Source organism: Eubalaena glacialis, chromosome 19, assembly GCF_028564815.1.
Source record: "Eubalaena glacialis isolate mEubGla1 chromosome 19, mEubGla1.1.hap2.+ XY, whole genome shotgun sequence".
NCBI classification, from domain to species: Eukaryota; Metazoa; Chordata; class Mammalia; order Artiodactyla; family Balaenidae; genus Eubalaena; species Eubalaena glacialis.
In genome coordinates, this window is record NC_083734.1 from 46,013,773 (window position 1) to 46,041,163 (window position 27,391).

At 40.9% G+C, this 27,391-nt stretch overlaps 1 protein-coding gene across 1 annotated transcript; it reads right to left on the bottom strand.

Annotated features, from left to right (window-relative positions):
* On the bottom strand, positions 1–27,391 carry MRPL45 (mitochondrial ribosomal protein L45). The gene is made up of 8 exons (XM_061175577.1): positions 27,264–27,391; positions 26,195–26,372; positions 25,663–25,780; positions 21,178–21,276; positions 2,273–2,321; positions 1,225–1,374; positions 701–874; positions 1–495 (listed from the first exon to the last, which is right to left on the bottom strand). Exons 1-8 carry the CDS (start codon positions 27,327–27,329, stop codon positions 409–411), a joined length of 921 nt encoding a protein of 306 aa, XP_061031560.1. The 5' UTR covers positions 27,330–27,391; the 3' UTR covers positions 1–408.

Genomic DNA, 27,391 nt, shown 5'->3' on the forward strand with positions numbered 1-27,391 from the left:
TTTGTCCAATACCTGACAGTGTTTTATTTCAAACTCTGATCCTGCCCTGTAATTAGAAAGAAAGTTCCACCAGTTTGCTCCTGACAGTTCTTGCTGCGGGAAAAGCTGGTATCAGATGTTCTCTGAAACATACTGTTTTTCATCTGGACTTAGAAGCTAGATATAAGATTAAAAAAAGAAGAAGTAGGTCCATTGCTGTGCACAGGACCAACCCACTAGGGCCCAACCATCAGTAGTGGTTACTGAGGATGAGACTGCTAAAAAGACCCAAGCAGGGCAAGAGAGAACAAAGTTAGCTCTTTCTACAGCATGAAAAAAATGGATGACTTCACAGCTCCCAGACTCCCGGACTTCACAGCTTTCAGCCACCTCACCACCCATGCTTCACCCGAGGAGTCACTTTTGCCATCACGCTAGCTGAGGCTTATGGGCCTCTCCTTGTGGCTCTTCATACTCTTCCCAAGGTTTCATCTGGGGGCCAGGGATCATCACCGTCTGAAAGAGCAGGATGCTGAGTTATCTACTATCCAAGTCCATGGCTTACCTAAGAGATTCATGCCCGCCTCCATGCCCACCTCCGTGCCCACCGCCAACAAGACGACTCCTCTTCCTGGTGGTGCATCACCCTCTCTGTCCACTAGGTGGAGCCCAACAGGAGTGGCTTAGGATGCCATGTCTTAAACCATGCAAGCTGCTTTACCTTAAGGATAGGCTGCTTAGGGGGTGCCCATGGGGGAATGATCTTGCCATGCATTCTCCAGCTCCCATAGGGGTTCACCAGATGCTTTTCAAAGACAACATACTCCAGGACATCCCTGGGCACATCTTCCTGTCCATACATCAACCGGCCAAACCGATCATAGATGGCCAGAGTCTGCAAGGATGAAAGCACATCTCGTCGGTTAGTCCTCAGAGTTGTTTAATTCTGAATCTAGACTAACAGATCAACCACTGACACTTTACTCTTAGAGGGTTTTTGACTGGGGGGCGGGGTGGTGGAAGGAGGTGGGAGGGAGTCCAGGAAGGGTGGGGAAGAATATCCCCACACCTGTTTTAGTAGAGCTAACATCCAGCAGTGGGAAGGGTGCAGTGACAAGGTAAGAAAGACCATGGTGAACCTTTCCTTAGAACTCACAGTCCCGGGCAGCTGTACCCAGGACTCAGAGGTAGGTGCCCAACCTGAGAGTGAAGAAAGCTGGGAGGAAAGCAGACTGGTGCCTCTACCTGCCGGGTGTGCATGCGGATGGTGACCTGGCCATACGCGTTGCCCTGTTTCAGCAGACTTGAACAGCGAACCTGCACCACCTGGGGTGGCTCTAAAGATTCTACAAAGTTCCAGCGGACGGTCTTGTATTTGATGTCCCAGACCATGTCCTGAGGGCAGAGGAGAATAGTTCAACTGGATTTTTCCCTCCCTGTAGGGAAGTTGGTGCTTATTTCCACGCTTGCTCTTCTTGCAATACCACAGTCAACATGCAACGTTTCCCATCAAATGCTCTCTGGTGCTTATTTTCTCTCACCTTAAGCTACTGCTCAAGCTCACCTCACAACAACTCTCTTTCCATTTCTAAATCACAACTCAAGACCCACCTACCTCCTTGAGGACCCTTCTCCAAATCAATGAAGACCACACTCCAAACTGCCAGCTTACCTAATATACCATTATCCCTCCTACACACTTTCATAATCTGCTCATTATTGCATGCATTTCTGTTGACTGCACATGTTTGGTTTTTTTTCCTCTCACCTTTCGGCAGTGAAAGGTGGGATTTTATAGGAATTTTATAGCCTTTTATAAAGGCTAACCTGCTAAGACTAGGATAGCTATACTTGTCCCTGGGGAGATGAAGCAAAACTGATAGAAACTGAAGTTCTTAATCTTGAACCTCTAACTGAACCACAAAGTCCTCATTGTTAGGGGGTCTCCCAGAGTACCTAGCACCCTTGTTATCACACAATGTAAGCCTCATGAACACTGGTTAAATCCTTTATTGTAGTATAGGTATGTGCAGGGCTGGCCTAATGTGACCATACCCTCACCTCAGGATCTGTAGTCTCAGTACTGCTTGCTGAGGGACTTCCTCTTTCTTCATCTGCATGGCCTTTACCAGAGTCCATATCAAGTCATTATCATTCAGCCAAAAATAATGGAACTTCAGCTTTTGCCTTAAACTTCCTGCACTCTCAAAACTGTTCCTTAAGAAAATCAGAGGTGATATCTAGAATCTGTCTACTCAGGGGTCCCACAGTTCTAAGGAAGATAAGAACCTACCGGAAAACAGTTTTCAGTTACCAAGGTATGAAGCCGGTCATGGTCTGAGCTAAAAAGGAAAGAGATATATATCACTGACTCCTGCTTTCATGATACCGTGTATGAAAGCTGAAAATGGCCCTGAAAATGGAAAACAACTCCCTTCATTTTTATAAACATTTTCTGCACACCTGCTATAAGCCAGATAACATACTAAGTCCCAGTCCTAGTCCAAAGATGAAGAACCACATGATTTACCAGAAAACCGTGAGATCTACGAGCAGTGTAAAGTTACGTTTGAATCTCAGGAGCAGAAAGAAATTTCTCTGAAATTACTACACCTCCTTGAGATGGGCAAGAAACCCTCACTGGGACGTGGGGACTGATTTTTGTTCTAAGCTGGAACAAAATCCAACACAAATAACAATCAAAAGCTCAATTTATCTCCTCTTACCAAGGACACATCATCAATACCAACTGCTTAGCCTTATTTCTTACACATTCATCTTTGAACCTAGCCAAAAGACAACCATCTGTTTTTTCTGGTCTTTTCTACACAAAACTGCCCCCTGCCCCATCTTTGTTGCTGCCAGAGTGACCTAGTTATGCTGATTCTATGCAGTAACAGTAAGAAAATAGTTGGCAAACCCCAGCTCCTGTACATATAAGATTTTAGGAGGGTTCCTAACTGAAGGGCTTCAAATAAACCTAAGACCACAGATTACTTTCTTTCAGATACACATTCATGACTTTTCCCCACAATTTAATACTTTCTGAGCAGTTTAAGTCTTTGCCCTTTGAAAAATTGTGTCTCTAATCCCAGAGTGGGTAATGGATTAGTTCTATCTGCTTCCCTTCCACTTCTATTCCAAACACAAAAGATTCCGAGTCATTTCCCCCACTGTAGCTCTAGACTAGACTAGACTGAGGTGTGGTGACAGCTCCCACAACCACCACGCCTGCCACCTCAGAATAAATTCTTCCTCGTCACTGTCCTGGCCTAGAAATCTTCAGTAGAAATAAATTCCCCTTTTTGAGTTCACTCAGTATTTTGCAATAGAACTTACCCTGAAAAATAAAAGGAGGACATCTGCTTTGGGCAACATAATGGACTGAGCTTATGTGAAACTGCTCCCACTATAAACATCCAGAAAGGTTGGAGAGAATATAATACACACAGACACACACACATTTTAAAATCTCTAGCCTAGTTCACAAGAAAGGAAGGTAAGTCCTTAGATGCCAGAAAGGAAGAGGGAATTAAAAGCAGAATGGAAAGAATACAACCTGATACCACAACAGCACAGAGATGATTTAGGGATTTAGAAATAGGATCTGATGGCTGGAGCTTGACTTTTCCTAAAACCTTGGATGCTGGAAGGACAGGGAGTTGGAACTGAGATCCCTGCATAAAGCTATGACCCTCAAAAAGAGTCCTGTACCTGCAGGAAAGGGAAACTAGAAAATAGTCCACCAACCTAGATATAAAGTTTCCCTCAGTCTAGGGCTTGGGGGTGGGGGTGGGATCTAAAAAACAAATTCAAAAATCTCCCACAAAAAATTAAAGCCCTAAGTCCACATTATACCCAGAGGTGGACACAGAATTTATGGTATCTGTATGATGTAAGAATTCCTAAGCTAAGAAATTAACATAAAAACTGATACCTGGCCAATGATATCCCTAGAGTATCTGGCAGAAACACCCCAAAAACCTCTCTGGGATCATATTCATAACTTAGGTTGTTTGGAATTCTCTCAGAAGAAACACTCTCCATTGCAGATGAGCTCACAGTGAAACATTACAAAACATGTGGAAGCTAACAAAATCAACAGACACAGACATCAAGCAAAATGACAAAGGAGGAAGCACTAGGGTTGGGTCCCTCCATTGAAACAACTGATAAATTAGAAAAAATAACCAGAACCACAATTTCAGAACTCTGGATGTTGACTGGACACCTATAACAACTAGGGGAGTGCTTGACGAAGGGAGAAGCCAGTGATCTCGAATTTAAGAACATGTGCAAACCACCCACCCTCCTCTTTCCCTCAGCCCTGCCATTACTGGTGGGGATAGTGGCCTGTGTTCCTGGAGTGGATGGCTGGCGCAAGGGCAGGCAGTAGGGACCCCTCCCTCCAAAAATTTGAGTTGCACATTTTGGTCAGGCTGGTGGATTGCAGAGAGACCAGAGCAGATGATGTCATGGTTTCAGCCGTGCTGGCTGCAGCAGCTTTTCCCACCAACAGATTTAAAGGGATAAAGGACCAAGAACACCTGTTTTGTTTTTATTCAGCCAGACAATTTAGGAAATCTTTGTCAGGTCACTGGCTGACTGCAGAGATAATGCAACAGAAACTTCAATGACTACCCACAACAAAGAATACACACTTAGCAATACTAGTTTGGAAAAGTCACAAGTGGATGGCAGTGGCACTGATGAGCAAAGTCAGCAATTCCTGAGGAGCAGAGGAATCTGATTTCCAGAGTTACCACATAATAATACTCAGAATGTCCAGTTCTCAACAAAAAAATTACAAAGTATACAAACAAACACGAAAGTATGGCCCATCCACAGGAAAAAAATTTTTGACAGAAACCATCCCTGAGGAAGCCCAGACACTGGAATTATTAGCCAAAGATGTTAAATCAACTATCCTACTTATGCTCACTGAGATAAAGGTAACCATGGACAAAGAACTAAAGGAAATCAGAAAACAATGTACGAATTAAGAACATCAATAGATCCACCAGAGGGCAGACAGCAGAAGCAAGAAGAACTACAATCCTGCAGCCTGTGGAACAAAAACCACATTAACAGAAAGACAGACAAGATGAAAAGGCAGAGGGCTATGTACCAGATGAAGGAACAAGATAAAACCCCAGAAAAACAACTAAATGAAGTGGAGATAGGCAACCTTCCAGAAAAAGAATTCAGAGTAACGATAGTGAAGATGATCCAGGACCTCGGAAAAAGAATGGAGGCAAAGATCAAGAAGATGCAAGAAATGTTTAATAAAGACCTAGAAGAATTAAAGAACAAACAAACAGAGATGAACAATACAATAACTGAAATGAAAACTACACTAGAAGAAATCAATAGCAGAATAACTGAGGCAGAAGAACGGATAAGTGACCTGGAAGACAGAATGGTGGAATTCACTGCTGCGGAACAGAATATAGAAAAAAGAATGAAAAGAAATGAAGACAGCCTAAGAGACCTGTGGGACAACATTAAGCACAACAACATTCGCATTATAGGGGTCCCAGAAGGAGAAGAGACAGAGAAAGCACCCAAGAAAATATTTGAAGAGAGTATAGTCGAAAACTTTCCTAACATGGAAAAGGAAATAGCCACCCACGTCCAGGAAGCGCAGAGAGTCCCATACAGGATAAACCCAAGTAGAAACACGGTGAGACACACAGTAATCAAATTGGCAAAAATTAAAGACAAAGAAAAATTATTGACAGCAGCGAGAGAAAAACACCAAATAACATACAAGGGAACTCCCATAAGGTTAACAGCTGATTTCTCAGCAGAAACTCTACAAGCCAGAAGGGAGTGGCATGACATATTTAAAGTGATGAAAGGGAAGAACCTAAAACCAAGATTACTCTACCCGGCAAGGATCTCATTCAGATTTGATGGAGAAATCAAAAGCTTACAGACAAGCAAAAGCTAAGAGAATTCAGCACCACCCAACCAACTCTACAACAAATGCTAAAGGAACTTCTCTAAGTGGGAAACACAAGAGAAGAAAAGGACCTACAAAAACAAACCCAAAACAATTAAGAAAATGGTAATAGGAACATACATATCAATAATTACCTTAAATGTGAATGGATTAAATGCTCCAACCAAAAGACACAGGTTCGCTGAATGGATACAAAAACAAGACCCATATATATGCTGTCTACAAGAGACCCACTTCAGACCTAGGGACACATACAGACTGAAAGTGAGGGGATGGAAAAAGATATTCCATGCAAATGGAAATCAAAAGAAAGCTGGAGTAGCAATACTCATATCAGATAAGATAGACTTTAAAGTAAAGAATGTTACAAGAGACAAGGAAGGACACTACATAATGATTAAGGGATCAATCCAAGAAGAAGATATAACAATTTTAAATATATATGCACCCAACATAGGAGCACCTCAATACATAAGGCAACTGTTAACAGCTATAAAAGAGGAAATCTACAGTAACACAATAATAGTGGGGGACTTTTAACACCTCACTTACACCAATGGACAGATCATCCAGACAGAAAATTAATAAGGAAACACAAGGTTTAAATGACACAATAGACCAGATAGATTTTATTGATATTTACAGGACATTCCATCCAAAACCAGCAGATTACACTTTCTTCTCAAGCGTGCATGGAACATTCTGCAGGATAGATCACATCTTGGGTCACAAATCAAGCCTCAGTAAATTTAAGAAAACTGAAATCATATCAAGCATCTTTTCTGACCACAACGCTATGAGATTAGAAATCAATTACAGGGAAAAAAACGTAAAAAACACAAACACATGGAGGTTAAACAATACGTTACTAAATAACTGAGAAATCACTAAAGAAATCAAAGAGGAAATCAAAAAATACCTAGAGACAAATGACAATGAAAACACGACGATCCAAAACCTATGGGACGCAGCAAAAGCAGTTCTAAGAGGGAAGTTTACAGCGATACAAGCCTACCTCAAGAAACAAGAAAAAATTCAAACAATCTAACCTTACACCTAAAGGAACTAGAGAAAGAAGAACAAACAAAACCCAAAGTTATCAGAAGGAAAGAAATCATAAAGAACAGAGCAGAAATAAATGAAACAGAAACAAAGAAAACAATAGCAAAGATCAATAAAACTAAAAGCTGGTTCTTTGAGAAGATAAACAAAATTGATAAACCATTAGCCAGACTCATCAAGAAAAAGAGGGAGAGGACTCAAATCAATAAAACTAGACATGAAAAAGGAGAAGTTACAACAGACAATGCAGAAATACAAAGCATTCTAGGAGACTACTACAAGCAACTCTATGCCAATAAAATGGACAACCTGGAAGAAAGGACAAATTCTTAGAAAGGTATAACCTTCCAAGACTGAACAAGGAAGAAACAGAAAATATGAACAGACCAATCACAAGTAATGAAATTGAAACTGTGATTAAAAATCTTCTAACAGGGCTTCCCTGGTGGCGCAGTGGTTGAGAATCTGCCTGCTAATGCAGGGGACACGGGTTCGAGCCCTGGTCTGGGAAGATCCCACATGCCGCGGAGCAACTAGGCCCGTGAGCCACAACTACTGAGCCTGCGCGTCTGGAGCCTGTGCTCCGCAACAAGAGAGGCCGCAATAGTGAAGAGGCCTGCGCACCACGATGAAGAGTGGCCCCCGCTTGCCGCAACTAGAGAAAGCCCTTGCACAGAAACGAAGACCCAACACAGCCAAAAAAAAAAAAAAACTTCTAACAAACAAAAGTCCAGGACCAGATGGCTTCACAGGTGAATTCTATCAAACATTTAGAGAAGAGATAACACCCATCCTTCTCAAACTCTTCCAAAAATTGCAGAGGAAGGAACACTCCCAAACTCATTCTATGAGGCCACCATCACCCTGATACCAAAACCAGACAAAGATACTACAAAAAAAGAAAATTACAGACCAATATCACTGATGAATATAGATGCAAATATCCTCAACAAAATACTAGCAAACAGAATCCAACAACACATTAAAAGGATCATACACCATGATCAAGTGGGATTTATCCCAGGATGCAAGGATTCTTCAATATATGCAAATCAATCAATGTGATACACCATATTAACAAACTGAAGAATAAAACCCATATGATCATCTCAATCGATGCAGAAAAAGCTTTTGACAAAATTCAACACCCATTTATGATAAAAGCTCTCCAGAGAAAGTGGGCATAGAGGGAACCCACCTCAACATAATAAAGCCCATATATGACAAACCCACAGCAAACATCATTCTCAATGGTGAAAAACTGAAAGCATTTCCTCTAAGATCAGGAACAATACAAGGATGTCCACTCTCACCACTATTATTCAACAGAGTTTTGGAAGTCTTAGCCACAGCAGTCAGAGAAAATAAATAAATAAAAGGAATACAAATTGGAAAAGAAGAAGTAAAACTGTCACTGTTTGCAGATGACATGATACTATACATAGAGAATCCTAAAGATGTCACCAGAAAACTACTAGAGCTAATCAATGAATTTGGTAAAGTTGCAGGATACAAAATTAATGCACAGAAATCTCTTGCATTCCTATACACTAATGATGAAAAATCTGAAAGAGAAATTAAGGAAACACTCCCATTTACCACTGCAACAAAAAGAATAAAATACCTAGGAATAAACCTATCTAGGGAGACAAAAGACCCATATGCAGAAAACTATAATACACTGATGAAAGAAATTAAAGATGATACAAACAGATGGAGAGATATACCATGTTCTTGGATTGGAAGAATCAATATTGTGAAAATGACTATACTACTCAAAGCAATCTACAGATTCAATGCAATCCCTATCAAATTACCAGTGGCATTTTTTACAGAACTAGAACAAAAAATCTTAAAATTTGTATGGAGACACAAAAGACCCCGAATAGCCAAAGCAGTCTTGAGGGGAAAAAAACGGAGCTGGAGGAATCAGACTCCCTGACCTCAGACTATACTACAAAGCTACAGTAATCAAGACAATATGGTACTGGCACAAAAACAGAAATATAGATCAATGGAACAGGACAGAAAGCCCAGAGATAAACCCACGCACCTATGGTCAACTAATCTACGACAAAGGAGGCAAGGATATACAATGGAGAAAAGACAGTCTCTTCAATAAGTGGTGCTGGGAAAACTGGACAGCTATGTGTAAAAGAATGACACTAGAACACTCCCTAACACCATACACAAAAATAAACTCAAAGTGGATTAAAGACCTAAATGTAAGACTGGACACTATAAAACTCTTAGAGGAAAACATAGGCAGAACACTCTATGACATAAATCACAGCAAGATCCTTTTTGACCCACCTCCTAGAGAAATGGAAATAAAAACAAAAATAAACAAATGGGACTTAAAGAAACTTAAAAGCTTTTGCACAGCAAAGGAAACCATAAACAAGACGAAAAGGCAGCCTTCAGAATGGGAGAAAATATTTGCAAACGAAGCAACTGACAAAGGATTAATCTCCAAAATTTACAAGCAGCTCATGCAGCTCAATATCAAAAAAAACAAACAACTCAATCCAAAAATGGGCAGAAGACCTAAAGAGACACTTCTCCAAAGAAGACATACAGATGGCCAAGGAGCACATGAAAAGCTGCTCAACATCACTAATTATTAGAGAAATGCAAATCAAAACCACAATGAGGTATCACCTCACACCAGTTAGAATGGGCATCATCAGAAAATCTACAACCAAGAAATGCTGGAGAGGGTGTGGAGAAAAGGGAACCCTCTTGCACTGTTGGTGGGAATGTAAATTGATACAGCCACTATGGAGAACAGTATGGAGGTTCCTTAAAAAAACTAAAAATAGAATTACCATATGACCCAGCAATCCCACTACTGGGCACATACCCAGAGAAAACCATAATTCAAAAAGACACATGCACCCCAATGTTCACTGCAGCACTATTTACAATAGCCAGGTCATGGAAGCAACCTAAATGCCCATCGACAGACGAATGGATAAAGAAGATGTGGTACATATATACAATGGAGTATTAGCCATAAAAAGGAACTAAATCAGGTCATTTGTAGAGACGTGGATGAATGTAGAGACTGTCATACAGAGTGAAGTCAGAAAGAGAAAAACAAATATCATATATTAACGCATATATGTGGAACCTAGAAAAATGGTACAGATGAACTGGTTTGCAGGGCAGAAATTGAGACACAGATGTAGAGAACAAACGTATGGACACCAAGGGGGGAAACTGGTGCGGGGGGGAGGGTGGTAGTGTGATGAACTGGGAGATTGGGATTGACATATAGACACTAATATGTATAAAATGGATAACTAATAAGAACCTGCTGTATAAAAAAATAAAATAAAATTCAAAAATTCAAAAAAAAAAAAAAGAACATCAATAAAGAGACAGAAATTATGAAAAGGAACCAAACAAATTCTGGAGTAGCAAAGTACAGTGACTGAAATTAAAAATTCACTACAGGGGTTGAACAGCAGATCTGAGCAGGCAGAAAAGGATCAGCTAACTTGAGGATATGACAATTGAAATTATCCAGTCTAAGGAGCAAAAAGAAGAAAGAATAAAGAAAAATGAGCAGAGCCTGAGGGACCTGTGGGACACCATCAAGTGCACCAACACACATATCACAGAGTCCCAGAGGAGAAGAAAGAGGTGGCAGAAAAAAACATTTGAAGAAATAATGGCTGAAGGGACTTCCCTGGTGGTCCGATGGTTAAGACTCCATGCTTCCACTGCAGGGGGCACGGGTTCAATCCCTGGTCAGGGAACGTTTTTTTTGGTGTGGCCAAAAAAAAAAAAAAAAGAAAGAAAGAAAGAATGGCTGAGGGCTTCTCTGGTGGCGCAGTGGTTGAGAATCCGCCTGCCAATGCAGGGGACATGGGTTCGAGCCCTGGTCCAGGAAGATCCCACATGCCGCAGAGCAACTAAGCCCGTGCGCCACAACTAGAGCCTGTGCTCTAGGGCCCATGAGCCACAACTACTGAGCCCGCGTGCCACAACTACTGAAGCCCGCGCGCCTAGAGCCCGTGCTCCACAACGAGAGAAGCCACCGCAATGAGAAGCCCGTGCACTGCAATGAAGAGTAGCCCCCGCTCGCCGCAACTAGAGAAAGCCTGTGTGCAGCAACGAAGACCCAACACAGCCAAAAATAAATAAATTAAATTAAAAAATTTATTAAAAAAAGAAAGAAAGAAACAATGGCTGAAAACATCCCAATTTTGATAAAAGACTTGAATATTCACATCTAAGAAGCTCGACAAACTCCAAGCAGAAAGAACTCAAAGAAATCCAGACTGAGACAAAGAGAAAATCTTAAAAGCCGCAAAAGAGAAGTGACTCATCACATACCAGGGATCCTCAAAAAGATTATAGTTGATTTCTTATCAGAAACAATGGAGACCAAAAGACAGTGGGATGATGTATTTAAAGTCCTAAAAGAAAAACTGTCGGGACTTCCCTGGTAGCGCAGTGGTTAAGAATCCGCCTGCCAATGCAGGGGACATGGGTTTGATCCCTGGGCTGGGAAGATCCCACATGCTGCAGAGCAACTAAGCCCGTGTGCCACAACTACTGAGCCCGTGCTCTAGAACCTGCGAGCCGCAACTTCTGAGCCCACGTGCCACAACAACTTAAGCCCACGAGCCTAGAGCCCATGCTCCACAACAAGAGAAGCCACCGCAATGAGGAGTCTGCGCACTACAACGAAGAGTAGCCCCCCCTCGCCGCAACTAGAGAAAGCCCACACGCAGCAAAGAAGACCCAGCGTGGCCAATTAATTAATTAATTAATTAATTAATAGAAGAACTGTCAACCAAGAATTCTACAGTTAGAAAAACTATCCGTTAAGAATAAAGGAGGGACTTCCCTGGTGGTCCAGTGGTAAAGAATATGCCTTACAATGCAGGGGACACGGGTTCAACTCCTTGTCAGGGAACTAGGATCCCACATGCCACGGGGCAACTGGGCCCGCATGCCACAACTACTGAGGTCACGTGCCTCAACTAGAGAGCCTGCATGCCACAAACTACAGAGCCTACAAGCTCTGGAACCTGTGCACCACAACTACAGAGCCCATGTGCCCTGCAGCCTGCGCTCCACAACTAGAGAAGAGAAAACCCGCACGCCACAACTAGAGAAGCCTGCACACTGCAACGAAGATCCCGTGTGCTGCAACTAAGACCCAACGCAGCCAAAAATAAATAAAATAAATAAATAATAAATAAATCTTTAAAAAAATAAATAAATAAAGGAGAGGGGTTCCCTGGTGGTCCAGTGGTTAAGACTCCAGGCTTCTACTGCAGAGCACGTGGGTTTGATCCCTGGTCAGGGAAGTTCTGCATGCTGCAAGTTGCCGCCAAAAAAAAAAAAAAAAAAAAAAAGAATGAAGGAGAACTGTAGATATTTTCAGATAAACAAAAATTGAGAGAGTTCATTTCTAGTAGATCTGCCCTACTAGATATGCTAAACGGAGTTTTTCAGACCTAAATGAAAGGACACTAGACAGTAACTTAAAGCAATAAGAAGAAATAATGAACATTGATAAAGGTTACTATATAGGTAAATATAAAAGCCAGTATTATTGTACTTCTGATCTGTAATTCCTATTTTTTTCCTATATGATTTAAAAGGCAAATGCATAAAACATTAATTACAAACCTATGTTATGGGCACACAACGTATACAGACACAACCTGTGACAATAACAAAGCAAAGGGGACAGGACAGAGACACAGAGACGCAGAATGTTTGTATACTACTGAAACTAAGTTGTTATTTTTCAAACTAGGCTGTTAAGATGTTAATTCTAATCCCCAAAGTAACCACTAAGAAAATAATTTTAAAATATATAAAAAAGGAAAAAAGGGACTCAGAAAGGTACACTATTAAAAAATCAACTAAATACAAAAAAAGGCAGTAATGGAGGAAATGAAGACCAAGAAACACATACAACATACAGAAAATAATAATGGCAGACCTCCTTCCTTATCAGTAACTAGTTTACATGTAAATATATTAAACTCTCTAATTAAAAGGCAGAGATTGGCAGATTCACTAACAAAAAAACCATAATCCTTCTTTATGCCATCTGCAAGAAACTCACTTTAGATAGACACAAGAAGATTGAAAGTAAAAGGATGGAAAAATATCCATACAAATAGTAACCAAAAGACAGTTGGGGTGGCAATATTACTGTTAGACAAAATAGACTTTACGCCAGAAAAAGATTATAAGAGACAACGAAGAACATTATATACTGAGAGAGGGTTCAATCCATCAAAAAGATATAATTATAAACATATACATACCTAACACAAAGTCCCAAAACATATAAAGCAAAAACTGACAAAATTAAGGGAAAAATAAGAGTTTTATAATAATTACAAATTTCAATCCTTCACTTTCAATAATGGAAAGAACAACCAGATAGAAGATTGATGAGGAAATAGAGGACTTAAAATACCAATGAACAGATATATACAGAACACTCCATGCAACAACCGCAGAATATATATTCCTCTCACATGCACATGGAACATTCTCCAAGATAGACCATATGTTCAGCCACAAAACAAGCCTAAATACATGTAAAAGATAGAAATCATGCAAAGTATCTTTCCTGATCACAATGAAACGAAACTAGAAATCAGTAACAGGAGAAAAACTGGAAAATTCACAAATATGTGGAAAATAAACTGCACACTCTTAAATAACAAATGGGTCAAAGAAGAAATCACAAGAGAAATTAGAAAATACCTTGAGACAAATGAGAATGAAAACACAACATACCAAAACTTATGGGATATAGGAAAAGCAGTGCTAAGAGGAAAATTTATAGCTGCAAACACCTACATTAATAAAGAAAGATCTCAAATTAATAACCTAATTATACACTGTAAGGAACTAGAAGAAGAGCAAACTAAACTGAAAGTTAGCAGAAAGAAGGAAATAATAAAGATTAGAGCAGAGAAAAACAAAAAAGAGTCATAAAAACAATAGAGAAAATCAATGAAACCAAAAGTTGGTTCTTTAAAAGATCAACAAAATGGACAAAACTTAGCGAGATTGATTACAAAAAAGAGAGGAGATTCAAAATTTCTAAAATCAGAAATGAAAGTGGGAACGTTACTACTGATTATACAGAAGTAAAAAAGGATTATAAGAGAATACTCTTGTATGCCAAGAAACTGGATAACCTAGATAAAATGGACAAATTCCTAGAAACACACAAGCTACCAAAACTGACTCAAGAGAAAAAAGGAAATCTGAATAAATCTACAACAAGGCAACTGAATCAATAACCAAAAACCTCCCCAAAAAGAAAAGCACAGGACCTGATGGTTTTACTGGTGAATTGTACCAAACATTTCAAGAAGAATTAACATCAAGTGAAGAGGAGGGAACACTTCATAATTCTATGAAGCCAACATTACCCTGTTATCAAAGCCAGATAAAGACACCACAAGAAAAGAAAACTACAGGCCAATATCCCTTACGGATATAAATGTAAAAACCCTCAACAAAATACTAGCAAACCAAATTCAGCATCATACTAAAAGAATTACCCAACATGACTAAGTGAGATTTATCCCTAGAATGCAAGGATGTTTTATTTTATTTTATTTATTTATTTTTGGCTGCATTGGGTCTTTGTTGCTGCGGGCGGGCTTTCTCTAGTTGCGGTGAGCGGGGGCTACTCTTCGTTGTGGTGCGCAGGCTTCTCATTGCAGTGGCTTCTCTTGTTGCGGAGCAAGGGCTCTAGGCGTACAGGCTTCAGTAGTTGTGGTGCATGGGCTCTAGAGCACAGGCTCAGTAGTTGTGGCGCATGGGCTTAGTTGCTCCTCGGCAGGTGGGATCTTCCTGGACCAGGTATTAAACCCGTGTCTCCTGCATTGGGAGGTGGATTCTTAATCACTGCACCACCAGGGAAGTCCCGCAAGGGTGGTTTAACATAGGAAAATCAACGTAATACACCACATTAATAAAATGAAAGAAAAAACCAATGTGAACATCTCAATTGATGCAAGAAAAGCATTTGACAAAATCCAACACATTTTCATGATAAAAACACTCAATGAACTAGGAATAGAAGGAAAGCTCCTCAACACAATAAAGGCCTCATAAGAAAAATCCACAGGGACTTCCTTGGTGGCGCAGTGGTAAAGAATCTGCCTGCCGATGCAGGGTACATGGGTTCGAGCCCTGGTCCGGGAAGATCCCACATGCCACAGAGCAACTAAGCCCATGTGCCACAACTACTGAGCCTGCACTCTAGAGCCTGCGTGCCACAACTACTAAAGCCCATGTGCCTAGAACCTGTGCTCCGCAACAAGAGAAGCCACCGCAATGAGAAGCCCACGCACTGCAACAGAGTAGCCTCCGCTCACCACAACTAGAGAAAGCCTTTACATAGCAACGAAGACCCAATGCAGCCAAAAATAAATAAATAAATTTATTTAAAAAAAAAAGAAAAATCCACAGCTATATCATACCCGACGGTGAAAGAGTGAAAGCTTTTCCCCTAAGATCAGAAACAAAACAAGGATGCCTGCTTTTACTACTTCTATTTAACATAATACCAGAAGTTCTAACCAGAGCAATTAGACAAGAGAAAGAAATAAAAGGCATCCAAATTGGAAAGGAAGATGTAAAAAGTATGTTTGCAGATGACATGATCTTACATGCAGAAAATTCTAAAGGTTCCGCAAAAAAGTATTACAGCTAATAAAAAAATTCAACCAAGTTGCAGGATAAAAAATCAACATACAAAAATCAGTTTTATTTCTATATACTAGCAATGAATACCAGAAAAGGAAATTAAGAAAACAATTCCATTACAGTGTGGTCCTGGCATAAGGATAGACACATAGACCAATGGAATAGAATGAAGAGCCCAGAAACAAACCTTCACATATATGATCAACTGATTTTCAACAAGGCTGTAAGACCATTCCCTGGGAAACGACAGTCCCTTCAACAAACGGTACTGGGAAAACTGGGTATCTATATACAAAAGAATGAAGTTGGACCCTTACTTGACATCGTATGCAAAATTAACTCAAAATGGATCAAAGACCTAAATGTGAGAGCCAAATCTCAAAACTCTTAGAAGAAAACAGGGGAAAAATTCCATGACACTGGATTTGGCAATGATTTGTAGGATTTGACACTAAAAACACAGGCAACAATAGAAAAAACATATAAATTGGACTTCATCAAAATTAAAAACCTTTGTGCATTAAAGTACACCACCAAGAGAGTGAAAAGACAACACACAAAATGGGAGAAAACATTTGCAAAGCATATATCTGATATGGGATTAATATCCAGAGCACATAAAGAGCTCCTGCAACTCTGTAACAAAATACTAACCCAATTGAAAAATGGACAAAGAACTTTAGACCTTTCTTCAAAGAAGATATACTATTAAAAAAAAAAAAAAAAAAAAAAGAAGATATACTAAATAGTCAACTAGCACATGAAAAGATGCTCAACATCACTAGCCATTAGGGAAATGCAGAGCAAAACCACAATGAGATACCATTTCATACTCATTAGGATGGCTATTATCCAAAAAATGGAAAATAAAATGTTGGTAACAAGGTGGAGAAACTGGAACCTGTGTGCATTGGTGGTGGGAATGTAAAATGGCGAAGCTACCACTGAAGACAGTGGTTCCTCAAAAAATTAAACACAGAATTACCACATGATCCAGCAATTCCACTCCTAGGTATATACTCAAAAGACTCAAACCTGTACACCAGTGTTTGTAAAAGTATTATTCACAATAATGAAAAGGTGGAAACAACCCAAATGTCCACCAACAGATGTAGGGATACAAAATGTGGTATATACATAAAATGGAATATTGTTCAGCTTTAAAAAGGAAGGAAATTCTGATACATGCTACAACATGGGTGGGCTTTGAAGACATTATGCCAAGTGAGATAAACCAGTCACAAAAGGACAAATACTGTAAGATTCCACTTATATGGGGTACTTAAAATAGGCAAATCCATAGAGACAGAAAGTAGAATATGTTACCAGGAGCTGGGAGGAAAGAGCAATGGAGAATTATTGCTTAATGGGTACAGAGTTTCTGCTTGGGATGATGAACAATTTCAGGAAACAGATGGTGGTGATGATTGTATAACGTTGTGAATGTACTTAAGGGCCACTGAATTATACTCTAAAATGGTAAATTTTATATTATACATATTTTTACTACCATCAATAAAAGCCCTTTTGAAACTGATAATTTTTAAATAAATGGTTATATTTTTAATTTTTTAAAAATATCTATTGTAGGGACTTTCCTGGTGGTGTAGCGGTTAAGAATTCGCCTGCCAATGTGGGGGACACGGGTTCGATCCCTGGTCCAGGAAGATCCCACATGCCGCAGAGTAACTAAGCCCATGCGCCACAACTACTGAGCCTGTGCTCTAGAGCCCCTGTGCCGCAACTACTGAGCCCGTGTGCTGCAACTACTGAAGCTCACGCGCCTAGAGCCCGTGCTCTGCAACAAGAGAAGCCACCGCAATGAGAAGCCCACGCACTGCAACGAAGAGTAGCCCCTGCTCTCCGCAACTAGAGAAAGCCCGCATGCAGCAATGAAGACCCAACACAGCCAAAAAATAAATAAAAATTTAAATAAAATATCTATTGTAAAAAAAAATGCAGGCATATAAAAAGGTAAGAACTAACCAAAACCAAAAGAAAACAAAAATAAACAGCCCTATAGAAGATACAGATTTTATCAGACACAGACTTTAAAATAATTAGTATGTTCAAGAAATTAGATGACAGAATGGAGAATTTTAGCAAAGAACTGGACACACACACACACACAAAATCAAAAGTGAAAAGTACAAAATTAAGAACCCAACAGATAGGCTTAACAGCAGAGTTGATACAACTGAAGAGAGGACAGGAAGAAAGATCAGAAAACATCGAGAATGAAGCTGGAGGGGAAAAAAAAAAGACTGGAAAATAAAAGAGCCTTAAGAGACATCTGGCACACTGAAAATATCTAATGTATGTGTATTCAGAGCAACACAAGGAGACAGGAAAGTAGAGCGGAAGAAACATTTGAAGAGATGTTCTAAATGTTTTCAACACTAACCAAAAAAGCACCCAAATTTAAAAAGCAATAGGAACCTGGAGCAAGATAAAGATACACACACACTCACACACACACACACACGCAGGGACATCACAGTAAACTGCTAAACACTGAAGGCAGAGGAAAAAAAAACCTAGAAGCAGCCAGAGAAAAAAGAAATTTTAACTTCAAAGGAACAAGAAAAAATAGCTAACTTCTCAACAGAATCAACAGAAACCAAAAGATGACATCTTCAAAATGCTGACAGAGGGCTTCCCTGGTGGCGCACTGGTTGAGAATCTGCCTGCTAATGCAGGGGACACGGGTTCGCGCCCTGGTCTGGGAAGATCCCACGTGCCGCGGAGCAACTAGACCCGTGAGCCACAACTACTGAGCCTGTGCGTCTGGAGCCTGTGCTCCGCAACAAGAGAGGCCACGATAGTGAGAGGCCCGCGCACCGCGATGAAGAGTGGCCCCCGCTTGCCACAACTAGAGAAAGCCCTAGCACAGAAACGAAGACCCAACATAGCAATCAAGCAATCAATCAATAAAACTTTAAAAAAAAAAAAAAAAAAATGCTGACAGAGGGGCTTCCCTGGTGGCACAGTGGTTGAGAATCCGCCTGCCAATGCAGGGGACACGGGTTCAAGCCCTGCTCTGGGAAGATCCCACATGCTGCAGAGCAACCAAGCCTGTGCGCCAGAACTACTGAGCCTGCGCTCTAGAGCCCGCGAGCCACAACTACTGAGCCCACGCGCCACAACTACTGAAGCCCACGCGCCTAGAGCTCGTGCTCCACAACAAGAGAAGCCACTGCAATGAGAAGCCCGTGCACCGCAACAAAGAGTGGCTCCCGCTCGCCGCAACTAGAGAAAGCCCGCGCGCAACGAAGCAACGAAGACCCAATGTAGCCAAAAAATAAATAAATAAATAAATTTATTTAAAAAAAAAAAATGCTGACAGAAGCTACCAACCAACCTAGAATTCTCCACCCAATGAAAGCATCCTTTAAAAATGAAGTGGGGGAGGGACTTCCCTGGTGGTCCAGTGGTTAAGAATCTGCCTTCCAATGCAGGGGACGTGGGTTTGATCCCCGGTCGGGGAACTAACATCCCACATGCTGCGGGGCAACTAAACCCTCGTGTCGCAACTACTGAGCATGTGAGTCACAACTAGAGAAGCCTGCACACTGCAACAAAAGATCCCGCATGCCACAACGAAGATCCCGTGTGCCTCAACTAAGGCCCAATGCAGCCAAAAATAAAATAAATAAATATTTTAAATAAATAAACAAAAATGAAGTGGGGGGACTTCCCTGGTGGTCCAGTGGTTAAGACTCCACGCTCCCAATGCAGGAAGCCCAGGTTCGATCCCTGGTCAGATCCTGCATGCTGCAACTAAAGATCCCACTCAGATGTAGAGAACAAATGTATGGACACCAAGGGGGGAAAGTGGCAGGGGTGGTGGTGGTGGTGGTGGTGGGATGAATTGGGAGATTGGGATTGACATATATATACCAATATGTATAAAATAGATAACTAATAAGAACCTGCTGTATAAAAAAATAAATAAAATTCAAAAATTCAAAAATAAATAAATAAATAAAGATCCCACGTGCAGCGACGAAGATCCTGCATGCTGCAACTAAGATCCAGAGCGGCCAAATAAATAAATAAATAAATATTTAAAAAAAAAAAAAAAATGAAGTGGTGAATTCCCTGGCAGTCCAGTGGTTAAGACGCCACGCTTCCACTGCAGGGGGCGTGGGTTTGATCCCTGGTCATGCCACATGGCATGATCAAAAAAATATATGTATTGAATATTTCAAAAAAATAAAAATAAAAAAATGAAGTGGAGGGAAGAAAACAAAAATAAAAAATGCAAGTGAAATAACAACAAGGTAGAACTAAAAAAACTAAATAACAATAACACAGGAGATGTATGAGGCAGTGACTGAAATTCAAGTGTTTGAAGCTTCCTGTGATATTGTCAACAATACATGCTAAACATTTTAACAATAACTATTATAAGAACAGAAGTAGGATGTAATAGTTCCAAACAAGTGGAAGGAATAAAAAAGTTAGAAGGAAATTATATCAATACCACAAATGAAAGGAAAAAAAGAAACAAAGAAAAATCATGGTAACTAGAATGCAAAAAATAATGTGGTAGGAAAAAAATATCAAATATAAAAAAAACTACACTGAACAATAAACACAGCAGGTTTCAAAAAAATACATCATTCATGTAAATTTTCACAACACATTAAACAATACTGTACATTGTTTATACACATGTACATGTGGTGAAAGTATAAAAATGTGCATGAGAGTAATAGGGAAGATAGTGGTTCTTTCTAGGAAGGAAAAGAATGGGGAGATGGGGCTTTAGCTGTATCTATAATGCTTTATCCCTGTCTCTTCCCCCAGTTAGGCATTCAGAAGCAAACACGGCAAAATGTAAACATCTATTACCTTGCAAGGTATTTTTTTATATGTTTGAAATATTTCACAATCAAAAACTTTTTTTAAACAAATAAAAGTAAAAAGAAATAATGAATGGATTTGAGAGTATAGGTTTGGGATCCTACCTGAAGCCTAGCCACAGCAAGCCACAGTTCAAAGAATGTCAGTAACAGTCCAAGGACTAGTACTTAAGATTATTCCAGGCCCCTCATGTTGATTTTTCATCTACCTAGCAGCCCTGACTTTTCTCCCCTGGTTGAATCAAGAAAAAGTTGGAAATTTTTAAAAGAAACTTATTCAAAATAATTAAGGAAAGGAAATGTACATATATAAGACAAACACACAAAAAGGGTCAGGAGGAATTAGGGATCAGGCGGGTGAAAATAGCCGTTCAGCAGAGTCTCAACACTTGCCAGTGGAGCTGAGCCAGACCAAATGGTGAAAACGCCCAGAAGCAGTAAGAGGAGTCAAGGACAGCTCCAGGCTCCAATTATTTCCCACAGAGGAACATCTCCCACTCTAGAACTCTTACCTAAAGGAAAAAAAAAAACCTGTGCCTAGAATAATAGCTGCTGAGAACATAATGGGTATAAGACAGGGAGTTCACGTACTTGTTTAGACACAGGTGAGCTTCAGTGAAGATGTCCTGGGCTTTTTCAGGGAAGTCCTTTATTTTAAAATTAGGATCACTTTCTCTTATCCTCCGGATTCTGTAAAATTAAGCATGAGAATCATTTCTAAAGAAGACTTCACACAATTTCCATAACTTACAGCTTACTTTACGTCCATTAATGTCTGTCCATTTATTCAAAAATTGTTTTTTGAATGTGCCAAGTCCCGTAATTCAACCTTCTAACTCACACTTAAATCAATCATTCTAAAGAAAGGCCAAAGCTGGGACTTCCTGGTGGTGTAGTGGTTAAGAACCCACCTGCCGATGCAGGGGACACGGGTTCGATCCCTGGTCCGGGAAGATCCCACAAGCCACGGAAAAACTAAGCCCATGTGCCACAACTACTGAGCCTGCACGCCACAACTACTGAAACCCGTGTGCCCTAGGGCCCACGCGCCACAACTACCGAAGCCCACGCACTCTAGGGCCCGAGTGCCGCAACTACTGAGCCCGCATGCTGCAACTACTGAAGCCCATGCGCCTAGAGCCCGTGCTCCGCAACAAGAGAAGCCACCCCTATGAGAAGCCCGCACACCACAACGAAGAGTAGCCCCCACTCACTGCAACTAGAGATAGCCAGCACGCTTTCTCAACAAAACAAAGACACAATGCAGCCAAATATTAAAATTTAAATTTTAAAAAAATAAATAAATAAAAATAAAAAATAAGGACCAAAGCTTCTCATAGTGAAATTTCAGAATTTTGGCATCGAAGAAAACATCCTATAAGCACTAAGAAAGAAAAAACAGGGCTTCCCTGGTGGCGCAGTGGTTGAGAATCTGCCTGCCAATGCAGGGGACACGGGTTCGAGCCCTGGTCTGGGAAGATCCCACATGCCGCGGAGCAACTGGGCCCGTGCGCCACAACTGCTGAGCCTGCGCGTCTGGAGCCTGTGCTCCGCAACAAGAGAGGCCACGATAGTGAGAGGCCCATGCACCGCGATGAAGAGTGGCCCCCGCTTGCCACAACTAGAGAAAGCCCTCACACAGAAACGAAGACCCAAAACAGCCAAAAATAAAATAACTAAATAAAAAAAAAAAAAAAAAGAAAAAACAGGTTTCATACAGAGGCTCAAGAGTCAGAAAGACATTGGGGGCTTCCCTGGTGGCGCAGTGGTTGAGAATCTGCCTGCCAATGCAGGGCACACGGGTTCGCGCCCTGGTCTGGGAAGATCCCACATGCCGCGGAGCAACTGGCCCCGTGAGCCGCAACTACTGAGCTTGCGCGTCTGGAGCCTGTGCTCCGCAACAAGAGAGGCCGCGACAGTGAGAGGCCCGTGCACCGCGATGAAATGTGGCCCCGCTCGCCACAACTAGAGAAAGCCCTTGCACAGAAACGAACACCCAACACAGCCAAAAATAAATAAATAAATAAATAAAATTTATTTAAAAAAAAAAAAAAAAAGACAGACATTTGGCTTCTAACTAGCAACATTAGAAGTTAAAGATGGGACTTCCCTGGTGGTCCAGTGGTTAAAACTCTGCGCTCCCAATGCGGGGGGGCCCGGGTTCGATCCCTGGTTGGGGAACTAGATCCCGCATGCCGCAACTAAGAGCCCGCATGCTGCGACTAAAAGAGCCCACATGCCGCAACTAAAGATCCTGCATGCCGCAACAAAGATCCCTCGTGCTGCAACTAATACCCGCCACAGCCAAATAAACATTAAAAAAAAAAAGGAAGTTAGAAAGACAATGGAGCAGTGCTTTTAATTGAGAAAAAAATGACTCCCAGCCCAGAATTCTATACCTGGGAAAATTATAAATGAAGTGGGAGACTAAAAAAAAGACTTTTCCTTAGCCTTGCAAGATCTCATTTATCTACCATCCACCCTTTCTGCTGGGGAAGCTGCTGGGGAATGTGTGCCACCAAAATAACTGAATGAACCATGAAAGAGAGAGATGTAAAATCCACAAAACAGGGAATACATATAAGAGCAAGGCAAAAGGAGTAGCAGGATGATGATAAAAGTAGATCCCACGATGTACAGTGAGCCTAAAGAGTGACCAATCCAGACTGAAATAGGTAAGAAGGCTCCAGAAGGGCTTTCTTCTTGAAGATGGGATTGATAAAATACTTAATGTTTTCTGTGTACTGAGAGAAAATGAACACAACCAGGGGTTCCATAAGCAAACGAGAAAAAAAGACACGACACCAGAAAAAGAAACTATTATGCAGGAAAGGAAATGTAATAATAATCTACTGCATGACTCTGCTGTCAATAGCGTTTTCGTAGTTATAATGTAAACAGGGAATTCTGATGTAATCAAAGTGTTACTATAACTATATTAACAGGATGGGGGATACCATAACCCAGTGGAATTTATCCCAGGAATGCAGGAATGGTTTAACACTAAAAAAATCAATTAATGCAATATACCATATCAATAGAATAAAGGACAAATATCACATGATCATCTCAACAATCAGAGAAAAAGCATTTGATAAAATCCACTCCTTTGCACTTTTCACCTCAGAGCCTTGCTTGTACTGTTTTGTCTCCCTAGAATGCTATTCCTCACTATACCCCTCTACTCAGCTAACTCCAAGCAACCCTTTAGGTCCCAGCTTTAAATATCATTTCCTTAGGGAAGCCTACCTTTAACTCCCAGACCAAGTTATCTTTCCCTGCCATATGTTCCCACAGCACTCATACTTCACCATATCTATAATTATTTGTGTACAATCAGTATTTAATAACTGGTTTCCTCCCCTAGATAATAACTCCATAATAAAATCACCTATGCTCTGTTCATCATCATCATGAACCCTTCCACCAAACAGCTCTTAGGCCAGGAGAGAAATACATGAGAGGAAATCATCGCAACACAGAGTTATCAGAAGTAGTAAGAACATGCGTACAGTTACAATTATAACAAAGGCAGCTCCAAAAAGAGTCAGGGAAGGCTTAAAAGCAGACCTAGAGATTATCATACTTAGCGAAGTAAGTCAGAAAGAGAAAGACAAATACCATATGATATCACTTATATGTGGAATCTAAAATACAACACAGGGACTTCCCTGGCGGTCCAGTGGTTAAGACTTTGCGCTCCCACTGCAGGGGGCACAGGTTTGATCCCTGGTCAGCAAACTCAGATCCCACATGCCGCGCAGTGTAGTCAAAAAAAAAAAAAAAAAAACACACACACACAAATGAACATATCTATGAAAGAGAAACAGACTCACAGACATAGAGAACAGACTCGTGGTTGCCAAAGGGGGTGGGGGAGGGAAGGATTGGAGTTTCATTATTAAAAAAAAAAAGCGGGACTTCCCTGGTGGCGCAGTGGTTAAGAATCCACCTGCCAATGCAGGGGACATGGGTTCGAGCCCTGGTCCGGGAAGATCCCACATGCCATAGAGCAACTAAGCCCGTGCACCGCAACTACTGAGCCCACGTGCCACAACTACTGAAGCCCGCACGCTTAGAGCCCGTGCTCCGCAACGAGAAGCAACCACAATGAGAAGCCCCCGCACCGCAATGAAGAGTAGCCCCTGCTCACCGCAACTAGAGAAAGCCCGCGCATAGCAACAAAGACCCAAAACAGCCAAAAATAAAAATTAATTAATTAAAAAAAAAAAAAAAAAAAGCAGACACAATGCTTGAGAGAAAGAGACATTTTTCAGGCAAAGGAAAGGATGTGCAAAGAGACACAGCACAACATTTGTCAAGGAACTGGCAATTAGTTTGGAAATGTTAAAAGTTTAGGATGAGAAAAATGGAATAAGGAGATGATGGTGGAGAGGAAGGCAAGAGCCAAATTATAAAAAGCCCTGAATACCACTGAAGAAATCTGGATTTCATTCTTCAGATAACAGGGAGCCACAAAGGAGTCTGAGACAGAAAAGTTGATGTGATAAGATCTGTATTTAGAGAAACAGGTTATGGCCACATGAAGAATTAACACTGATTCAGTACACTTGTGCATAGAAATCTATATATGACCCTAAGAACCTATCATTTAGATACAGTTAGAGCTAGAGTGAGATACTGAAAGTCTCTTTAAGAAGAAAGTTTTGGCTCTGCTCCTTAACTAAAGCCCAGTTAGCTCCCTAGAACACGTCTGTCTTTTTAAGCCTTTTTGGCTTTTCTTACTCTCTTAAGCTTAAACTCTAAGGTATTTCTCATAAATATATGCTCTCTCTTATTATTACTTTAAATTTTAAAATATGTGATCAAGAAAGCGTCCTACAAAATTCAATGTGAACTTCCTAAATGATATGACAAAAACGACCAATCAAGGTTGAGATGCTACGATTCAGAATGCCCATATCATACATTAGCTCTATTACAGAGAAAGAATATACTGTCCAGTTATCAAGGGAGTTACAGCCAACGCAATTAACCCAAGATGGCCTCTCTGGATTAAGCAGCAACAAGAAATTTTTATTCTAGTACTGACTCCCAGCTGTCTCAGACACCTACGATAATTGTGATGCCACATTCTTCTTCAATCGCTCAGTTCTCTGTGCCAGTCCTTCCTTAGAAAGAGATGACACTCGGGCATCACCCTCAGGAGGAACATAGGCGTCAAAGATACCAGCTGTAAAGAGAGACGGAGAAAACTAAAAAAGCATTGAAAGATTGAGAAAAAGTCATCCTGAGGTCATAAAAAATTGGGAGGGCTCCTGGATACAAAATAGACTAACAAAATAGACTTCCATGTAAAGGGAATCGTCTTGCATTAGAAAAAGTAGAATAAGATCATTTCAGTCTTCTCTTAGAGCCTCAGCTTCTTCTTGTACAAAATGGAGAAATTTTACCCTGGTCTTCTAGGAATAGTGTGAAAACAAGATCAAAGATGACCTCACGAAATATAACGTATACAAATTATTGAGACTGAACCGATTTTGTAGTTAATTAAATGCTATCATTCGTACTCCAAATCATTCCACTTTCCAAGAAGATCTCTGACAGAAGGGAATTGGGTCAGGGTCTCAGAAATACCATGTCTCACCTGTACAGGCCAGATGTATGGGACGCTCCAAATGTTCTGGAGGAATGACCAGTCCTGCTTTCCGGGCATATTCTACGAACTCCTTTTCTGATTTATATTTGGGTTGATAAGTAGGGGGTGTGAAACGTTTTTTAGTTCTCACTGGAAATACTGCTGTGGACTGAGTCACCAGGACTGGCTGGAGGATGGTAGAAAAAGGTTAGGTAACCTGGAAAAAATCAATCTTGTACAAACTGTAAGCAAAGATAGAATGGGCACATCCAAAGAATGACTTAGGAACAATTACAAAGCCACATATCACGGGGGAAAATGCACAACTATCTTAACAATTATGCGTGTCTCTTACTAAAAGCCAGTAAGCAACTTTTACTAACACCATTCAACGTTTACTAAAGGCTTTCCTTTATTTAGTACTTTCCATAGTATAGGACTGTGCCAACTCCTAGAGACGCAGAGTGGATGAAAGCAAGGCTTCTGCTTTCAAAGAACGCTCAGTCTGATGGGGAACTTAAACACCAACCCAATACTGAAATGAACAGGAGAAAAGTCCTCTTCTTGGCATCTCCTCTACATTTACTCAGATTCCATTCTGCTCATTCTATTGGGAGCCTCAATGTAAATTTTATTCTGTCGTTCTAGCTCCCAACTGATCAATAAGCTCTTCAAAGTCCAGGTCTCTTTCCTCTCTGACCATGAGGTTTGTTCAGGCAGGTACGAGACTCCCTTCTTTACAGCTACTGTTCAATTAAGGACATTTATAAAAATCAACGGGAAGCGAACCCACCTTCCAACCATTACTTCTTCCCCTTTAACACCCTCAGGCGAGTCAGACCCAGACCAAACCGGAGAAACTTAATCCCCGAGAACTTGCCCGCTCTCATGGCCCTACCGAGGCTCTCCCCACTCCGCCACATAGTTAAGTAGTTATGTCTCGTCTACCTCAACTCTTCCCTAGCCTAAGTACGACCTGTAACGTCCAAGTTCACCAAGGACAACTGCAAAGCGAGTATTTCCCTCCACTCTGTTCCGCTCCAGCCCCTAGACTCCTATCTACCCCGTCCCTACCCACCTGCTGAGACCACCATCCTAAAGCCCTGGATAAGCGAGACAAACCCCGCGGCACGGGGACTGCCATTTTGCTCACGCAAAGGCAGCCGGGATGGAGACAGTAAAAAGCCTGGGGCCGGAAAGGAGGTG

What these genes read in the sequence shown, in the direction of transcription:
- MRPL45 (XM_061175577.1), bottom strand. Translation starts at nt 27,329, where the DNA reads ATGGCAGTCCCCGTGCCGCGGGGTTTGTCTCGCTTATCCAGGGCTTTA. An exon ending in CATACATCTGGCCTGTACAG is followed by an intron (nt 25,781 to 26,194) that starts GTGAGACATGGT and finishes CTCTCTTTACAG; the next exon opens with CTGGTATCTTTGACGCCTAT. An exon ending in CTAAGCAGCCTATCCTTAAG is followed by an intron (nt 496 to 700) that starts GTAAAGCAGCTT and finishes CTGCTCTTTCAG; the next exon opens with ACGGTGATGATCCCTGGCCC.